Here is a 17,260-nt window from a genome sequence, read left to right as displayed (position 1 = left end):
ACTCTTGTTCCCCTTCAATGTTCCTCCTAATTTCCTGCTTTATTGCTGGAGGCTGGCTTTACATTCAGCAGAATCTTCTGACCCTCCCATTACTGCTTTCCGAGTAAAGGGTGAGTCATAAACATTTCTCAAGAGTTTCTCCCCCTGACACTGATAATGATTCATACAGTCTGACAGCAGTTGGGGAAAGATTTGCCATCAATAAGTGTGACCAGCCAAGTTGTTTGTGTGTATTTAGAAACCGATGACGATGCAAAGGGTCAAGTAAATGTGTCAGGGTTCCCATTTGTCTGTCTGCTCAAGTTCACTTCCTCTTATAACAGTCTAAGTATTGCATGTATAAAAGCATTGTTCAGCCCGTAAGCTTCCTTTATTGTACCTGAGGGAGTTAATGGCATGAAAAAGAATGGATTTACTGTATGCTGTATGTTTACCAAACTGATTATTCATTCCTCTCCTAATCAGATTAGTTGCAATTACTGACCATAAATCCCTCACACTAGTTCTGCAAGTTCCCTGCTCTAGGCAGTATAGTATAGTATGTAAATCAAAGACTCACTGTATACTGGTTCTACTTGTCAGACAACCTTGACAACACACACGTCATGTTCTTACAGTGTGTCAAATAAGCCTTGTGCACTGTGTCATTAGGCTGCCCATTAATTGTACCTGATTTAAAAAAAAAAAGAATGTCTCCATAATAATTGCAGATGATATAATAACAAAAATGTTGAGACTTACATAGAAAATAAACAAGATATCACTAATGTATTTTAGCCATTAATCAGGATTTCCACCTTCTGACATTATATGATGCTTTCATTTAAGCCACACTTCCCACAAGCTGACTGACTGTCATGTTATTTACATTATCAGCTGCAACATGAGCTTATTTGACTGCGATGACAAATATCTCTTAACAACCAATATGACTTTCCTGACCCCAAATCATAGTTTTTGATCACTTTTTCCACATATAAAGATCCCCCACCCAACTGGAGCGCCCACACACCACGACATTTATGTGTTTACATTTGCAACCACAACACCCTCTCTCTGTAAAGGGAGCTTGTTTCCCATCTTCAGCGTCTGCTCAGAACGTGAGTGGAAACAACTGATAAGCATCAGTCAGCGGTTTCAACAGATGCACTTTGCACAGATGATGGCCTTAAGATGTTTTGGAAACTGTTTTTTTTAAGCCCTGTTTTAGCTTTCCGCTCTGACTGTAACTAGCACAGTTCTGTACCGTTTCTCTTTAACCATCATGCATGACTGAGCAATCAGCATGTAATTAGTGGGATCACTAGTGCACGAAATGATGAACTACACAGATAACTTACCACAGCAGTGGCTTAATCAGAAGCTGACAATCTTTGGTTATATTTATCTTACAAGCAATCACATGTTAAAAAAAAAAAATCTCCTGACATTTTGAAAAAGAACATTTACATTCACACTGCCATTCTTTAATGCCTTCCCTAAAGCAGAACTAAAACCAAAAGTTGGCATGTATGTGTCTTTTATCTGCAAGGAACTTGTAATTGAAGCCTGTCACATAAATGTCATGGAGCAACAAGACTACAGCCTGATATTTGAGGCTTTACACAATGGTTCTTTGGGCTAAATGCAAACATGCTGATGTCCAACTCATAATGTTTCATATGTTCACCATCCTGGTTTTGCATTTTAGCATTCTAAAGTTAATCAACACAAAACACAAAGTACAGCAGAGCCTGGTGGGAATATCATCAAAGTCTGACGTGATGGTGGCACTTGAGGAAAAGGTAATTCAACCTGAGGGCAATATGGATGTTTGAGCCAAATTTCATGGCAGTTCTGTCCAAGAGTTTAGGGATATTTTGCTTCAAACTCAGTGGGTGTTGGACTAAAGTGTTCAGCTGTCTGACTGAATCACCAGAGGGGTGCTGCACGCCTGGCTGTGAAAATTGGGCAAACTAAAAAATACTCAAGTGAACTTCCTCAAAAGTGTTGGTTTGCTACTTTGCGCGTCTCTTCTTGGAAGCTTTAATGCTTTATTCTTTTATAATGTTACATCGAATTAAGTTTTATGTGACTCTTGGACACTGATGAACAGAAAATACTTCTTAATACCAAAGTCAACACAAAAATCTCTCCAAATTGCTTTATGTTAATCACAAATACAAGTGTGTCAAATAAGTATGGGCTCAAATTCACTTCTGTGAATTTGGCTACATTAATTTTACCTTCTACTCTTGAAAGCCTTTCAGTGCCTACAGCAGAGAAGCTTGTCTACAGTATGATGGTGAGCCAGGATGATAAATGTGCATTGTTTGACTTGCTTTAATCATGTTGTTTAATTTGATGGGCAAAAAGCACAATATTGTGATGTTCTCTTAGAAGAAATTTTCTTTAAAGTAAATGCGTGGTGGCGTCCATCACTGTTGTTCAGTTTTTGAAGACAACCTGATCTGAGCAGATTTACAGCCACGTCATAGGCTTTTCATTTGTATATTTAACTAGGCTGACTTGCACTGCATTCATCCCATGACCTGTGCATTTCAGTCCCCTGTGTCTTTATCTTCACGGTAGATTTGTCACAATGCTTATCGAACAAAAGCTGGTCCCTCCTTATATGCTGTAGTGCACTTCTATTAACTGAAACACCCTGACAACACACAGCTCATCCATTGTTACTTCTAAAAACAAATTGCTTCACCAGTAAGGGTTCACATGCTCTATTTATCCTATATGGAAACAACTATTTCCAAAAATTGCAGTCAGGGAAGTTCCCTTTGAATCCAGGTCATTTCAGACAAAAGTGTTGCTTCACTATCTCAGATGTTTACTTATTTGGTGTTTGGGCCATAAAACTAAGCTCTGTAATTTATTTTGACAGAATTTTGGAAATTTCATATGGTTTCATTTCTTTTACATTGAAATTTTTGCAATTTCACCATCAAAAAAAGTTCAAGTCTGTGAAGCAATTTTGTGGATTCATTTAGAGATATTACTCTCACAGCCATGAAACCTGGTGAGGACACAGACAAAACTTCTTACAACAGATCCAAATGATTCATTGGCTCCAATTTGCCCATAACAATGGGAAAAGTTCAACAGTTTTGAACGAAAGTGGTACTGGGGCCCTAGAAAGCTCCTTGAAGTGTATATACGCTCACTGGCCACTTTGTTCGGTACACTTTGCTAGGAAAAGGTTGGACCCCCTTTTGCCTTCAGAAGTGTCTTAAATCTTCTTGTCATACTTTCAGTAAGGTGTTGGAAATGTTCCTCAGAGATTTTGGTCCACATTGCATGAGAGCATCATGCAGTTGTTGCAGATTTGTCAGCTGCACATCCATGACGCGACTCTCTCATTCCACCACATCCCAAAGGTGCTATATTGGATTGAGATCTAGTGACTGTTGATGGTCACTGGAGTACAGTGAACTCATTGTGATGTTCAAGAAACCAGTCTGAGATGATCTGAGCTTTGTGACATGTTGCATTATCCTGCTGGAAGTAACCATCAGAAGATGGGTACACTGTGGTCAAAAAGGGATGGACATAGTCAGCAACAATACTAGTTACTAATAGGCTGTGGGATTTAAACAATGCTCAGTTGGTACTAAGAGGCCCAAACTGTGCCAAGAAAATATCCCTCACACCATGACACCACCACCACCAGCTTCAACCGTTGATACAAGGCAGGATGGATCCATGCTTTCATGTTGTTTACGACAAATTCTGACCATCTGAATGTCGCAGCTAAAATCAAGGCACCAGGTGTGGTCTTCTGCTGCTGTAGCCCATCTTCTTCAAAGGGTGGACGTGTTGTGCGTTCAGAGATGGTATTCTGTATTCCCTGGTTGTAACAAGTGCTTATTTGTTACTGTTGCCTTTCTGTCATTTCAAACCAGTCTGGCCACTCTCCTCTGACCTCTCACATCGACAAGACATTTTTGTCCACACAACTGCCGTTCACTGGATATTTTCTCTTTTTTAGACCATTCTCTGTAAACCCTAGAGATTGTTCTGCGTGAAAATCCCAGTGGATCAACAGTTTCTGAAATACTCAGACCAGCCTGTCTGGCACCAACAGCCATGCCACGTTCAAAATTACTTAAATCTCCTTTCTTCCCCATTCTGATGCCTGGTTTGAACTTCAGCAAGTTGTCTTGACCACATCCAAATGCCTAAATGCATTGAGTTGCAGCCATGTGATTGGCTGATTAGCTATTTGTGTTAACAAGCCATTGAACAGGTTTACCTAATAAAGTTCCTGGTGAGTGTATGTATTTGAAAATATCTAGATTTTGTACCTATATAGTCTTTGCTAGACATTTCACCATTGTTTGAGACCTTTTTCCATCTTGAATGCAACATGGAAGCAACATCTGGAAAATCTGGAACAGTGTGGCAAAACGTTCTTGTTGATGTTGGCTGTCACTGACAGAAAGAATGCCCATTAAATCTTTGATTTGATGCTGTAAAATAATGAAAGAGAAATATGCCTGTGCAGAATCTCAGTCATCCAGGTCACGGTAATCGTCTACAGGAGTTTCAATAGAAATCAACTGGACTTCTCTTGTTGGTTCTTGAAGACGTTTCACCTCTCATCTATTTGGAAACGTCTTCAAGAACCAACAAGAGAAGTCCAGCTGATTTTTATTGAAGCTTGTATGATTAATGAAACAGAAAAACTTCCAAGAGGAGTTAATCATGTTTTACAGACACTATATGACTGACTGCACAGCATTAAGTGTTTGGTACAAAAACTAATGTCCAAAAAAGGTATCACCGAAGAGGCTCAGAATCATCGCACGTCCCTCTGACAGTATCATCCTCCTAATGATAAATGTGACCCCAGGAACCTAAAGATAAGGCTGGGGTTCAGGGTTGTTATTTCCCCTTCCGCTGCCTACGACTTTAAGAAGAGGCGGGACTGCGGTTCATAAAGAAGTAAAGAAAACACTAAACATTTTTCAAACAAACGCCCTCGTGTTTTAGTCATTTGACATGACCTGAACACAGAGGAAAAAACATGCAGGGGTAGCTGACAGCCCCGCAGGTACTTTGCATGGGGTTGTGTTGCGCGCAAAAGACGGTGTGCCACAGCCTGAGAGCGCATTGCATGGCTTTACCAGCAGACACCGACCGCACAGACAAGCGGAAAGACTACATCTCCTTGTCGGCACAACATCCCAGCGTTCAATTATGAGGACATTTTACCATCTTCAGTGTGCTTTAGATGTCTAAAATGCGTTCCGGCGCCGCGCTGACGCTTCTCGCCGTCCTGGTGTCGCCACTGGGGCTGGAATGTACATCAACATGTCGGGTGAGTTTAGGACAGACCTCTCTAATTTTGCACAGTATAGATAATGTTGGGAGCGCTGTTGATTCCAAATTTATAGGCCTGTATTGTGATTGTCTTTCTCCTCCTTCCTTTAGATTGGAAATCAAACTGGTAGGTTTGCTCATTTCTGTGCGTTTCTCCATCATATTAAAGCTCCTGCAGCATCAGTTCATGGCTACATGTGGAAGCCACATGTGTCACCTGCTGTGCTAATGCTCTTGTCTGTGTGGACAGGTTATGTTGAGGGACAGTGTCCTATAAGTCTAACCTCAAACCCTTTCCCGGACGAATGGGGGTATTACTATGAGTGTGTCACTGTTCATGTTTGGATGAAGGCTGAAGGTATAAATTCAAGACAGGTTCAAAGTTTATTTTCTTATCTTGTATGCACACAATCCTCCATATGTTTCATCATCTCTAAAGTGTCTCAAACTGCTTTCTTCCAGACCTTTCAAGGAAAACCGCAACAATTGAGATTCTCAAACCAAAGAAAGTGACACTGAGGCCTGTTCTGAGAAAAAGGAACAAAAAGGTAGGACTGTTTCTTTCCCCACCTCCTCTAAGCAGCATATAGTGTCCTGATCCTGCCGTTCATGATTTAAACAGGTACAGTGGTGTCATCTTTCTGTTTTCTTTCTTTCTTAGCGTAACAATAGGAGGTATCACGGTGAGAGCAGAGTCTTGTGTGAGAGTGGTGTCATGCAGCAGCTCCCACACAGCAATACTTCTTTCAACCTGGTAACATGAATGTTCTTTCACTGCTAAAATACTAAGAGTGGTTTCATAATAACAATTCTGATGATTGCTTTGCTTTTTTCCCAGTTCGAGCTGGTATATGAATGTGTCAAGGCTGAAGTTGGAAGTGTAGTTGATGTGTCTTACAACGCAACCTCAACTCACTGCAATGACACCTACACAGTTCAAGGTGGAGTATTTAGGATTTTTGGTTTCCGGTCTTGTCTTTTTTTTAATTTCTTTCGTTTCGTTTTTTTCTTTTTTTCCACATGCGAGCTTCCTTTTGTCACAAACAAAGGCAATAATGACACATTGCGTTACGTCTGGTGTATGATAGGAAACAAATTAAAGGAAAAAGCCAACACAAAGTGTCTTATGAAGGTATTTGGCCACATGTAAGAACTGCTGCAGTGCTCATAGACTCCATAAGAATCTGGACTCTACTAGAGGAAAAAACACAATATTTCTAGAAAAGATTTCCTTATTTGGTGTTTTTTCAAACACTTGTTCAAAATGAGTCCATTTAAGTTCAGATCAGTAGGTGTGAAGGTCACAAAATGGCATTTGCATAATTTTCATAGTCATCAAAAGATCAAATTTATTTTCTGTGAATGTGAGCACTGTTACACTGAAATATACCGGAGTGGAAATGTTTAGTCACAGGATGAAGGTGAGATCTCGGAACAACTCAGCACTGATTTTTTTTTAAAACACAGATTCCTGAGTTTCCTTCATTGTCAAAGCAATGAAAGGAAAGCCTTTCAGCATATTTCACCAGAGATCTGCATCTGTTATATTTGTCAACTCATTTATCCCGCTTTTTCTTTCAATTTGTCACCCGTCTCTATATGTTGATCTTTCCCCGGAGGTGCTCATATTGTGTGGCTATTTGTTTTGTGGCTTAGGTCCCATGCCAGACTTTGATCTCTCTGTGGATCAGTCCTCAAAATCCTTCAATGTGACCGTGAAGCCTCAAGAGGATGTCAAGCCAGTTTATGCCAAATGGTGCTACCAAAAGAATCCATCTGACTGCATCGGGGGACCAGATTCCAAACCAATAACTGTGAGTATTAGGTTTGTTCACATGTACCTACTTCTGTTGTGAAAGTAAGTAAGGCTGTTGTTCCTGTAATGTATTTATGGATTCTTTTCAGATCGATTCATCTCAGTCTCAATCAGCTCTGCTTAACTTCCCTTACCTGCTGCCCTGTGTGTGCGTCGAGGTACTTTGAGCTCCGTATATATTTTTGATGTGTCAGAATTTTGTGGAATCCGTCTGGTTTTCATGTCTGTACATGTGCTGTCTGCATTGGCAGGTATATTACACCGACAGAGATGCTTGGCGGCGTAAAAAGTGCCCACTTCACATCAACAGCCTCATAGGTGAGTGTAACAGGTGGTTTGTATTAATCCGACTGAAGCTTGAAGGGACACTTTTACTTATGGAGAACCATCATTGTTTTGTAATTGCAATGTGGGTTGTTATTCCATTTCTGTAGACAGACATGGTGATGTTACCAGCCACATTTCCTAATGTTGTGATTAAGGGTGGCTAACTCTCAAAGGCATTACAGGAAAGCACGGGAAACCGATGACTTTAACCTTCAATCAAGAGCATTTTAAATAGGACCTGTTTAGCTGTTTTTCCAGCTTCATGGAAGAAAGAGCCCAGAAATATTCCATGTGACATGCTATTAGAAATAAAGCTGCACTGATGGTCACAGAACACACTGTACAGGAACAACTTTAGTTCAAAGAAGTGCACCGCTGTTGCTTATTTATCTGGTTTACCCCAAAAAAGCATTAGGAGAAGGAAAAAATTGGAATTGATTTTAAGCAAACACTCACTGTAGATTTGGTTTAGAGCAAAACATGCTCCAAGAAAATACCAGAATTATTTTTTAAGCAATTATATTCTGAAAAATCATTTAGTTATAATTTAATGTTTTCAAAATTTTAAGGGTCCTTTACCACTAGGACAAAAACATCTAACATTGCAGATAGTTTTACTTCATCATGTGCTCAGGTTTTAAAATGTACCAGTGAATAGAATGTTAAAACAAATACAATACCACATTCATCAAAGTGTGAATTTAAAAGAAAAAATCTGAATTTTAGGAATCAATTTTTACACCTTCTTGCTGACAGACAAAAAGTTCAACAGAACTGTCAGAGCAGTCCAGTAAATATGAAGTCATTGCCAGCAGCTATGTCTAGTTTAGCATAAAGAATGGAAGCACGTGGAAATTTGCATGGCTTTGTCTAAAGGTGGCCAAACCCTATGACCAGCACCTCTACACAAATAAAAAAAAAATATATTGCATAAGTATTCACCAGCTCCATGCAATGGCAGCACTTAGCCTGTATCTGTAGGTCTGTCAGGTTTGTACATCGGTACAATGCAATTTTACCACAGGCTTTTTTGTGAAACTGTTCAAGCTCTGTCAGGTTGCACAAGGATCATAAGTGAGCAGCCATTTTCAAGTCCAGCCACACATTCTCAGTTGGATTGAGGCCTGGGTTCTGACTTGGCCACTCCAGAACATTCACTTTGTTGTCTTTAAACCATTTAGATAGCTTTGGCCGTGTGCTTTGGGTCATTGTCTTGGTGGAAAAGAAATCTTCTCCCAAGCATTAGTCCTCTTGCAGACTGCATCAGGGTGTCCTCCTGGATTTCCTTGTACTTTGATGCATTAATTTTACCCTCTACCTTTACGAGCTCTCCTGAGCTGAAACATTGCACATCATGATGCTTCCACCACCATGCTTCACTGTGGGGATGGTGTAGATGCAGTGTTTGATATCTGCCCAACACAGCATCTACTCTGATGGCCAAAAAGCTAAATTTTGGTCTCATCAGACCAAAGAATCTTCTTCCAGTTGACTTCCAGTCGACATGCCTTTTGGCGAACTCTAGCTAAGATTTGATATGAACTTTTCTCAAGTGTGTCTCTCTCTTTTCCCTCAAAGTTCTGACTTTTGAAGAACAGGCAACAGTTGTATGCATTGTGTCTCCAATCTTAGCTGCTGAAGCATCTTAGTTCTTCAGAGGGGTCATAGGAGTCTTGGTGGCCTTCCTCAATAGTCTCTATCTTGCATGGTCACTTAGTTTTAGTCAGTTGACATTAATTTGTAGAAATCAGTTTTCACTTTGACATGAAAGAGTCTTTAAAAAAATTCTAAAAGGGAACAACCTCCATGGTGGGTGAATAATTTTCAAATGCACTGTATCTTGTTTGGTTAATGTGAACAAAAACTTAAGTCTAAAAGGTTTCATAGAGGGTCACATGCTGGACTATTTCATGGCCGGTGCTGTGATTTCTTGCATATTTATTGTGTCCAGTCATTTTGCTGAGCTAAGCCAACAGTTTCCTGACTGCAGCATCATCATTAAATGAGCATGATATGAGAATGGCATCAATCTGCTCATCCGAAGCCACATCCACATGTATAATGATTCACTGGTCGCCCATTGCTTTGGACATTCCAGGCTTTGGTTGCCTAGGAAACCCTGTTGTATATTTCCCACCTCAAATGTTTCAGAGTGAAACTGGTTATCCTACACTTCAGCAGTGACAAATAACCCACGTTTGATTTCTTTTAATTCGAACACAGTACAGTTTTTAGATCTATGCTGTAACATTTTGCAGAAATCAGATGCAAGTTGTACGATTTGGGTGTTTTGGAGACCACAATGAGGATTCCACTCTGATATGGTTGAAGTGGTGGAAAACAAAGCCATGGACATTGTTTCATTGTAGTAAATGTTTGCTGCCCTCCATGATGATGTTATATGTCAATCAATGGTATCCTTCACTCCCATTGGTAGTCACTCCATACCTGCCCACCTCCAATCACCCAATGGTTATTTCACCAATTTACATTTAAATGAAATTTTAATGGTATTGTCCTGTGTGTATATGCCTTAAATTGTTGCTTTCATTTGTTTCACATCAATTGTACTGTTAGGGTGGGTTAGTGATTAGTAGTTTCCCCAAATTTCAGCATGTAGAATCAAAGCAGTCCACATGACAAGAGACCTGTCCATGTACTTCTGTGTATCAGTTGGTGCTGTTTGTTTTGATACAGTAACCTTTACTTATGTTGCTAAATTTTAATGTGGTACCCACAGTTGCATCCCTGGATGAACCTCAGTCAGGGCTGGTTGTGTTGTAAACATCTGTGTCCACATGGCCTCAACAGATCTTAGAGATGTCTGGCGCTCATCTGAAGTCACGCTGTACGAGTCAATGGTAACGTGGAGCTCAGAGTGTCCTGCCAACAGCCTGAACATCTCTGCCTCCCTCTGCTGGATGCAACGCCAACACGTCTGCACACCTGTACTCAACTCCACACTGGACAAGGACGATGGACCAACCCTGGTATGTTCAGCAGCTTTGGTAATGGATCATTGTTAAAAACGCAGCTTTCTCAAATACTCCTGTTTCTGTCTGACAGGTGTTTAACACAACTGCTGTGGACAAACACCCCCAGATGTGTATGCGGGTGAGTATCTGTATGAAAAGCTACATGTGTTTGCATCAAAGTATGTCGCATTGTCTACCTTTTAATAACAGATCTGTACATCTCTGCTTCACTTTTACAGTTTTCTCTACAAGACAGCCATAATATCACTTGCCTCTTCACAAGCGGTGAGTCAAAGAGGAGTTTATTTGACTTGAAGCTTTGTTAAGTGGCAGTTTATCTGTATGTTTCTCTTTTTTCGCTTGTTCTTCCAGATATGTCAACTTGGGAGGTAGATATTGGACCAGGCAGGCAGAGCATATTAGTGTATCTTACCTCTTCATCCCCTGCAAAATTCTCCGCTCAACTGTGTGTCCTTACTGAGACGGGATGTACACCAGTGGGACCGAGCCATTCAGTAACAATGGTTAATATACATATATGTTTTTGAGAGAGAAAAGATTTAATTGTTGTGAATGTGAGAGAATATGTGATGCTTCTTATCAATTTTACAGGATGGAAATACCAAGAAAGAGAAAATGATAAATTTGCCCCTTCACTCTCTTGCAGAGAAACCGTGTGCGCAGGTAAAGTAAATTTCAAGGCATTTTTCTTTACCCTGTGCATTACAACTTGTCTCTCCTTACTCTCCCTTTTTCCTTTTTTGCAGGTGTGGCAGTCACATCCTGCTCTTCATGGAAAGAGAATTCTGTGCCCAGACTGTAAGTGTACTCACACAAGTATACCAACACATGTGCTTTTGCGTATTACTTTATGCATGCATGCAACCACAACTGGGTCTGCAAATTCTTTTCATACATTTGTTTAGTTGTTAACTGTCAAATTAATTGCAAAATGTTTTGATAATCTAATATAAGTAGATATTCTCTCATTTCAGCCTCTTCTATTGAAAGAATTTCTAGTTTGTTTGCTCCTCTATGACAGAAAATAGAATATCTTTTAGTTGTCAACCAAAAAAAAAAAAGACATTTAGGACAACATTTTTGTGTTTTCTGACATTTTATATACCAAACAACTACTCAGTTAATTTAGAAAGTAACTGACAGAATAATCCATCCATCCATCCATTATCTATGCATCGTTTAACCCTCATTAGCGTCGCGGCGGGGCTGGAGTCTATCCCAGCTGACTTAGGGTGAAGGCAGGGGACACCTGGACAGGTCAGCAGTCTATCAAAGGGCTGCATATAGAGACAAACAATCACACTCGCATTCACACCTTCGGACAATTTAGAGTTACCAATTAATCTGAGCCTTTTTTTGGGCTGTGTGAGGAAGCCAAAGTACCTGGAAGAAAAAAAAGCATGTACAGGGACAGCATTCAAACTCCAGGCTGGGATGCAAATCAGGGATCTTCTAGCTGCAAGGCGACGGTGCTATCCACCGGCCCGGACAGATTAATCAACAGTGAAATTGTTCATTAGTTTCCACCCTACATGCAACTTTCTAGAAAGTAAATAAACCCACTGTTTTCTGTTTTTTTTTTTTTTTTTTTTTTTTTTTTTAAACAGACACACACAACAGAAGTGGCCTATATGTAGTGGCAGCTTTGATATTTGTAGCTGTTGTTGCATTAATGGGAATTTTCATCCACCGTGTTACCAAGAGTGGGACTACAGGTTAGTTCAGTACCTTCATTCTATACAAGTTCAAGGCACTGGTTCATTTAAATTCCCTTAATGTGTCATTTCAGTTGATTAACTTTGTCGGTATTAACCTGACTTACAAACTCTGTTAACATGTGATCCCTTGTTCCTCTCGTCTTTTCCCATGTGTTTAGGCTGGCTGTATATCCAGAAGCCATTGTTGCTGGTGTGCTCATCAGATCAACCGGCCCACGTCTCTGCCGTGTGTGCGTTTGCTTCATTCCTTCAAGGGGAACTAGGTGCCACGGTGCACACAGCTCTGTGGGCCCAGAGCTCCCAAAGGCAGGTCGGGGCTGAGGCTGGTGTGGCGGATCTGGGTCCACTTCCCTGGCTGTATGGGCAGTGGGAAGCTGTCGGGAAGGCACAAGGAAAAGTGCTGATCATTTGGAGTCCTGAAGCCAAGAAGACATATGAGAAGTGGAGGGAGGAGAGGGTGAACGTTGATGCGAATAGTAGGAAAGAAGAAGATTACAGGAAAGCAAATGAGAAAATCTGCATAGAGAAGAAGGAGGATTTGAAACCAAACGAGAGAAAATGCAAAAAAGCTGCAGGAAACAAAGAAAGTGTGCAATTATGTGATGGTAAAGACTGGTGCCCACAGAAAGAGGCCTCCATGGTGATAGGACCGGTGTTTACAGCTGCCCTGGCCTGCCTAGAGGGGGCACTGCAGCGGGGCAAAGGTCAAGAAGTTGCCATCATCTATTTCCAGGGCCTTTGTCACAGCAGGGACATCCCAAAGGCCTTCAGAGGTGTCCCTCGGTTCTGCTTACCGCAGGATTTCTGGGGTTTAATACAGGAGCTAGGAGAGATGAGAAGACAGACAAAAGCTGGTAAATACAGGTGGCACTGCTGGCCCAGACTCCTTTCTAAAGTGCTGTCAGTGTGGCTGGCACAGCGACTGGCTCAGAGGCTGCAAACACTGCTACCTAAGATGCAAGGAAATAAAATGCAAGGCCTGAGGACCACATCATCAATTAAAATGACGTCAAATAAGACAAGCAGGCTCAAGTTGCCGCTGGCATCCAGACCTGGAACTGTACAAGAGCAAGAGCTCCTCTGTGGGTCGCTATGGAGAGCAGAGAAGCTTAAATCTCAAGTTTCACATGGCAGAACTGTTCTGCTGGAAACATGATCTGCCCAACACGGGAGCCCGTGTTAAATTGTGATCGCCTTACAGCCGCTCACTCTGTAAGAACTATTCATTGCTGGACACCATCAGGTCAAAAATGCCACCACTTGTTTTGCATATGAAGGAGCGGTAAACACTCCATCCTGCCTCCTGCATTCAGCCTCTAACAGAAGGTTCTTTGTGTTGTTTTCGTGACTGAAGCCATAGCGAACACCTGTCTTATCTCTGTAAATATGCTAACTACTATGAAAATCTTGTTGCAAATGATACCCTAGTTGCTTTGTGAAAGCATTTAATGTTTGAAAGTGTTGTGAAAGCACAGGTGACCAGCTGCACTGCTGCTGTTTAGGGAAACTCACAAATTTGTATGGGATTGTCTAGAACACGCACATTAAGCCAAAGCAGTTCCAGGAAATTCAGTATTAGAGTGCAGAAGGTGGAAGAAATGAAGTGTGCTTGACTGAGGTTAATTGTGGTCATATGTTCAAAGCTTTTATGTCATCTTAGGTCAACTTGCTCAACAATAAAGATGCAACATTAAAACCAACTGCCCAATATTGTGTATGTCCCCCCAGTGTCACACAAACAGCTCTGATCTGTAGGAGCATGAACACAATGCTGGCAGCTGATCTTCTGGGTCCTACGGGTTGAAGGGTGGTTTCTGAGCTGTTTTTGTGATGTGGTGAGTTGACCACTGCCATGGGTTAGTGTCATTCATCTGAAGGGTTTGTTTGCAGTAATGTTTAGGTGAGTGATGTGTGTCCAAGTCTGTGTTAATATCCCTTCATATTTAATGTTTCTGCATACACACTACCTCTTGTAAGTTTAAATCGATCTTGGTTTTGCTGACCTTAAAGTATCCTGCCCTTCTTCATTCTGCAGACTTCGCTGTAGGTAAATGATTGCAGGATAATAATGAAAAGTAGCTTTAAGGCTTCACTGTGCGCCCCAACAAGAGAGAAAGAAACAGAAAGCAAGTATTATTCAAATACTTCAACAGCAAATCTACAATGCAGTGGTTACTTCAATATCTCTTGGCATTAGAATAAAATGACCCTGACTGCGGTACTTTCCCATGTCTCATTTTTAATTTTAACGGCAGGAACTCCATTAGGTTCAACGGTAAGCTTTATGCAAAGCAGCTTTTAATGAGAAAGATTAGGATATAAACCCAAATGAAGAAGAAGAAACATTTTTTTAGCGTTACTGAAAAGGCCGATTATGTAAACAAGACATAGGCTGTTGTTGTTCCAGCATCCGAAGTCTCGGTTTGTAGTTCCATTAACTTTCACTGAACAACGCTGAAAAGAAACTCAGTGACAGACCTGCTTAACAGGAACATGTCACTCATTTATCAGGATGTAACTGTCAGAACGTATATTGAAGTTGTAAATCATAAAAAGAAACAACTCTAGTATGAAGTCATAAAATGGAAAAAAAAAAAGAAGCCTATTTTGCACTGATGATATGCTGTCTGTTAAATTGTAACTATACGTGAAGATTAGATGTCCTCGTAAAGCAGGTCAGTTTAGCCACAAAGCTACACTGTACAAATGAAAGCGTTTTTAAATGGTTTTTACCTGTAATCTTTTGAACAACTTATTTTGTTGTTGTTTTTTTTCTATTTTGGTAAATTGCAAATGATGACTAGTTAAAACTTTTCAAAGAGATTAAAATACATATTAACCCTAAACACTGAAGATAGCATCTGCATCAGAAATCTGAGTTTTTATGAATAATCATTTGCTTTTACAATTTCTAACTGTAAAATGACTGTTTACCTGTATTTAAATGAGCAAATAATATTGTGATTTTATCTATATTTGTTGTTATTTGAAAGACAAGACATGTATGTTAAAGATTGAAAATTTTTTAAAAAGGTACATTTTTATAGTGTTTTTTGCAGATTTTTCCAATTTACCGGTTTTGGTAAAATTACAGGTAATACCTCGTAAAATCGCAAAAAAGAGTAGTAATAGTAATTTCTTCCTTTACCATACGACTAACATTACACTGTTTAACTGAACTTGAATCCACTAAAAATGTCATTATTTTACAGGTATTTGCCATAATTGTCACTGTTTATTTACATTATTTTATGATTTATTTTACTACAGTATTCCATCATTTTAATGTATTTTTTCTGCCATTTTTACTTTTTGTGTTTTTTTCAGATTTTTACTTTTTTTAACAGTGTACAGTGCAAAAAAAATAAATAAATAAAGACCCAAAACACCGAGTTCTTAGGAGTCATGGATACAGACACATTTATCTTCTAATATGCATTTGCATTTTGTGATTGTAGCACATGCAGCGGTTAGTGCAGGTGTTTGTCTTCTAGATAAGCAAGAATGCAAATTCTAATCTACAAAAGTGGCCTTGATTGACCTGTTCACTTAAAGGTTAATAATTAAACTTTAACGGTTAACTAAAAGCACTCAAACAGCAGCCTTGAAAAAAAACCACAACTATGGCCTCTCAGTAACCAAACCGTCAGAGGCCCACTTCCATAACAGGGCAATTCATTAAACCCCTGTTCTCTTACTGAATTTCACTTAGATGTTAAGATCTAGGACATTAATGACTATTTAAAGTGTTGGCATGTTGATAGTTCAATAAACTGAGTGTTGGGAAATCACTAAGATGCGAGATAAGAAAATATTTGTCCTAATCTGATAAGCCTTTCAGTAATCTTGTTTGCTAAAGCAACAGCAACAGTCTGAATGGTTATTTGTTCATCAGTTTAACCCCATTCAATGTTTAACATCTCTAAATAAATGACTGAGATCTTTTTTTCTTCTTATTTAATGACTTTTCCTACTTTAATGGGGACAACTGGGTAAATATAAAATGAATGTGATGATATGTTTTTAATGTCCTGTACACATGTTGTGCGCATCAATCAATCTGTTTTGGATGATATTGAGGTCACTATAACATGTAATTTTATAATCTTCAAAAAGCTTTAGGGCCCTTAACTTTTGAAATTGCGTTTGTTTTTCATAGGGTCAAATTGACCCCGAACATAATACGTTACTGTTCTTGATGACAGAAATTGTTCTTCATTATATGTTATAGAGAACAAAAATATGTACATTGAAATCATATGAAGCCATTCCATCACCAAAAAGATATCTCTCTCCAATTTTAGGTCAGTCAGTGAGATTTTGTTGTAAATTTCTGGTATTCTGGATGTATGAGGGGAGTGGATGGGGGTGTTTTATTGAAAGGGGCTACTTAGGTAGTCGACAAAAAGACATAAAGTACCTGATACATAAACTTGGGGAACAATTTGAATTCTAACAGTTTTCTGGAGGTTTAAATTGCTGGAGTCAAACTGACCCTAAGGATAAAAGATGTTTGTAAATTGGAAGATAATACGAAAGTTAAAAGGATAAATGCGTTAGTAACTGTTATTTTCCATTTTGTAGTACTTTACAGATGGAAGTGTCTCATTTATTGTTTGATTTGTCACATTTGGGTTGTCGCTTCAGAAAGATTTTTAAGCAAAATTTCAAAATGACTCAACATTATAATTTTATATTTCTGGTTTGGACTGTACCATTACCATGTGATTATTTATGTCTATACTGTAGACACTGATCAAATTCTGTTTCTAGCCTTAGAGTATTATTGTTTTTACTTTAATTAGTTTGTTTATTCATTAATTCTTCCTCTAGGCAACGTCTTACTGAGTCTATGCTGTGATTTCCTCCTCAGTCCAGTTCTTAAATGAGTCACCAACCAGGTGACAAGTTTCGCCCAGTCTCACCTGAGCAGGTGGCACACCTACACGCCCATCACTTCCCGAGCTGTCCGTCATCAGGAAGCACATGTGGAACAAAATGCCAGGACCTCCACAACATTTCTCCGGTATGAGACCAGCCGTGGTAGTGGAGGGAATGTTTCTGTCATGTTGTGGAGGTAGGCGGCT

The 17,260-nt window shown here is 39.7% G+C and overlaps 1 protein-coding gene and 1 long non-coding RNA gene across 2 annotated transcripts; one reads left to right on the top strand and one right to left on the bottom strand.

Annotated features, from left to right (window-relative positions):
- Positions 1-4,928: 4,928 nt before the first annotated feature.
- On the top strand, positions 4,929-13,869 carry LOC111588736 (uncharacterized). The gene is made up of 17 exons (XM_023299271.3): positions 4,929-5,314; positions 5,428-5,443; positions 5,567-5,674; positions 5,779-5,864; positions 5,978-6,070; positions 6,155-6,257; positions 6,973-7,130; positions 7,222-7,290; positions 7,384-7,450; positions 10,271-10,449; positions 10,526-10,573; positions 10,674-10,719; positions 10,807-10,958; positions 11,047-11,118; positions 11,202-11,253; positions 12,063-12,170; positions 12,332-13,869. Exons 1-17 carry the CDS (start codon positions 5,228-5,230, stop codon positions 13,327-13,329), a joined length of 2,442 nt encoding a protein of 813 aa, XP_023155039.2. The 5' UTR covers positions 4,929-5,227; the 3' UTR covers positions 13,330-13,869.
- LOC129349553 (uncharacterized) lies at positions 12,407-17,235 on the bottom strand. Its single transcript, XR_008602603.1, has 3 exons — positions 17,099-17,235; positions 12,797-12,996; positions 12,407-12,547 (listed from the first exon to the last, which is right to left on the bottom strand). It is a non-coding gene; the product is annotated as an uncharacterized LOC129349553 (long non-coding RNA).
- Positions 17,236-17,260: the final 25 nt, after the last annotated feature.

The sequence above is a fragment of the Amphiprion ocellaris genome, chromosome 8, assembly GCF_022539595.1.
Source record: "Amphiprion ocellaris isolate individual 3 ecotype Okinawa chromosome 8, ASM2253959v1, whole genome shotgun sequence".
Lineage (NCBI taxonomy): Eukaryota > Metazoa > Chordata > Actinopteri > Pomacentridae > Amphiprion > Amphiprion ocellaris.
The sequence above is the reverse complement of the archived record's forward strand: the minus strand, read 5'-3'. Positions and strand labels throughout refer to the sequence as shown.

What these genes read in the sequence shown, in the direction of transcription:
- LOC111588736 (XM_023299271.3), top strand. Translation starts at nt 5,228, where the DNA reads ATGTCTAAAATGCGTTCCGGCGCCGCGCTGACGCTTCTCGCCGTCCTG. An exon ending in TCACATCAACAGCCTCATAG is followed by an intron (nt 7,451 to 10,270) that starts GTGAGTGTAACA and finishes TGGCCTCAACAG; the next exon opens with ATCTTAGAGATGTCTGGCGC. An exon ending in CACTTGCCTCTTCACAAGCG is followed by an intron (nt 10,720 to 10,806) that starts GTGAGTCAAAGA and finishes TTGTTCTTCCAG; the next exon opens with ATATGTCAACTTGGGAGGTA.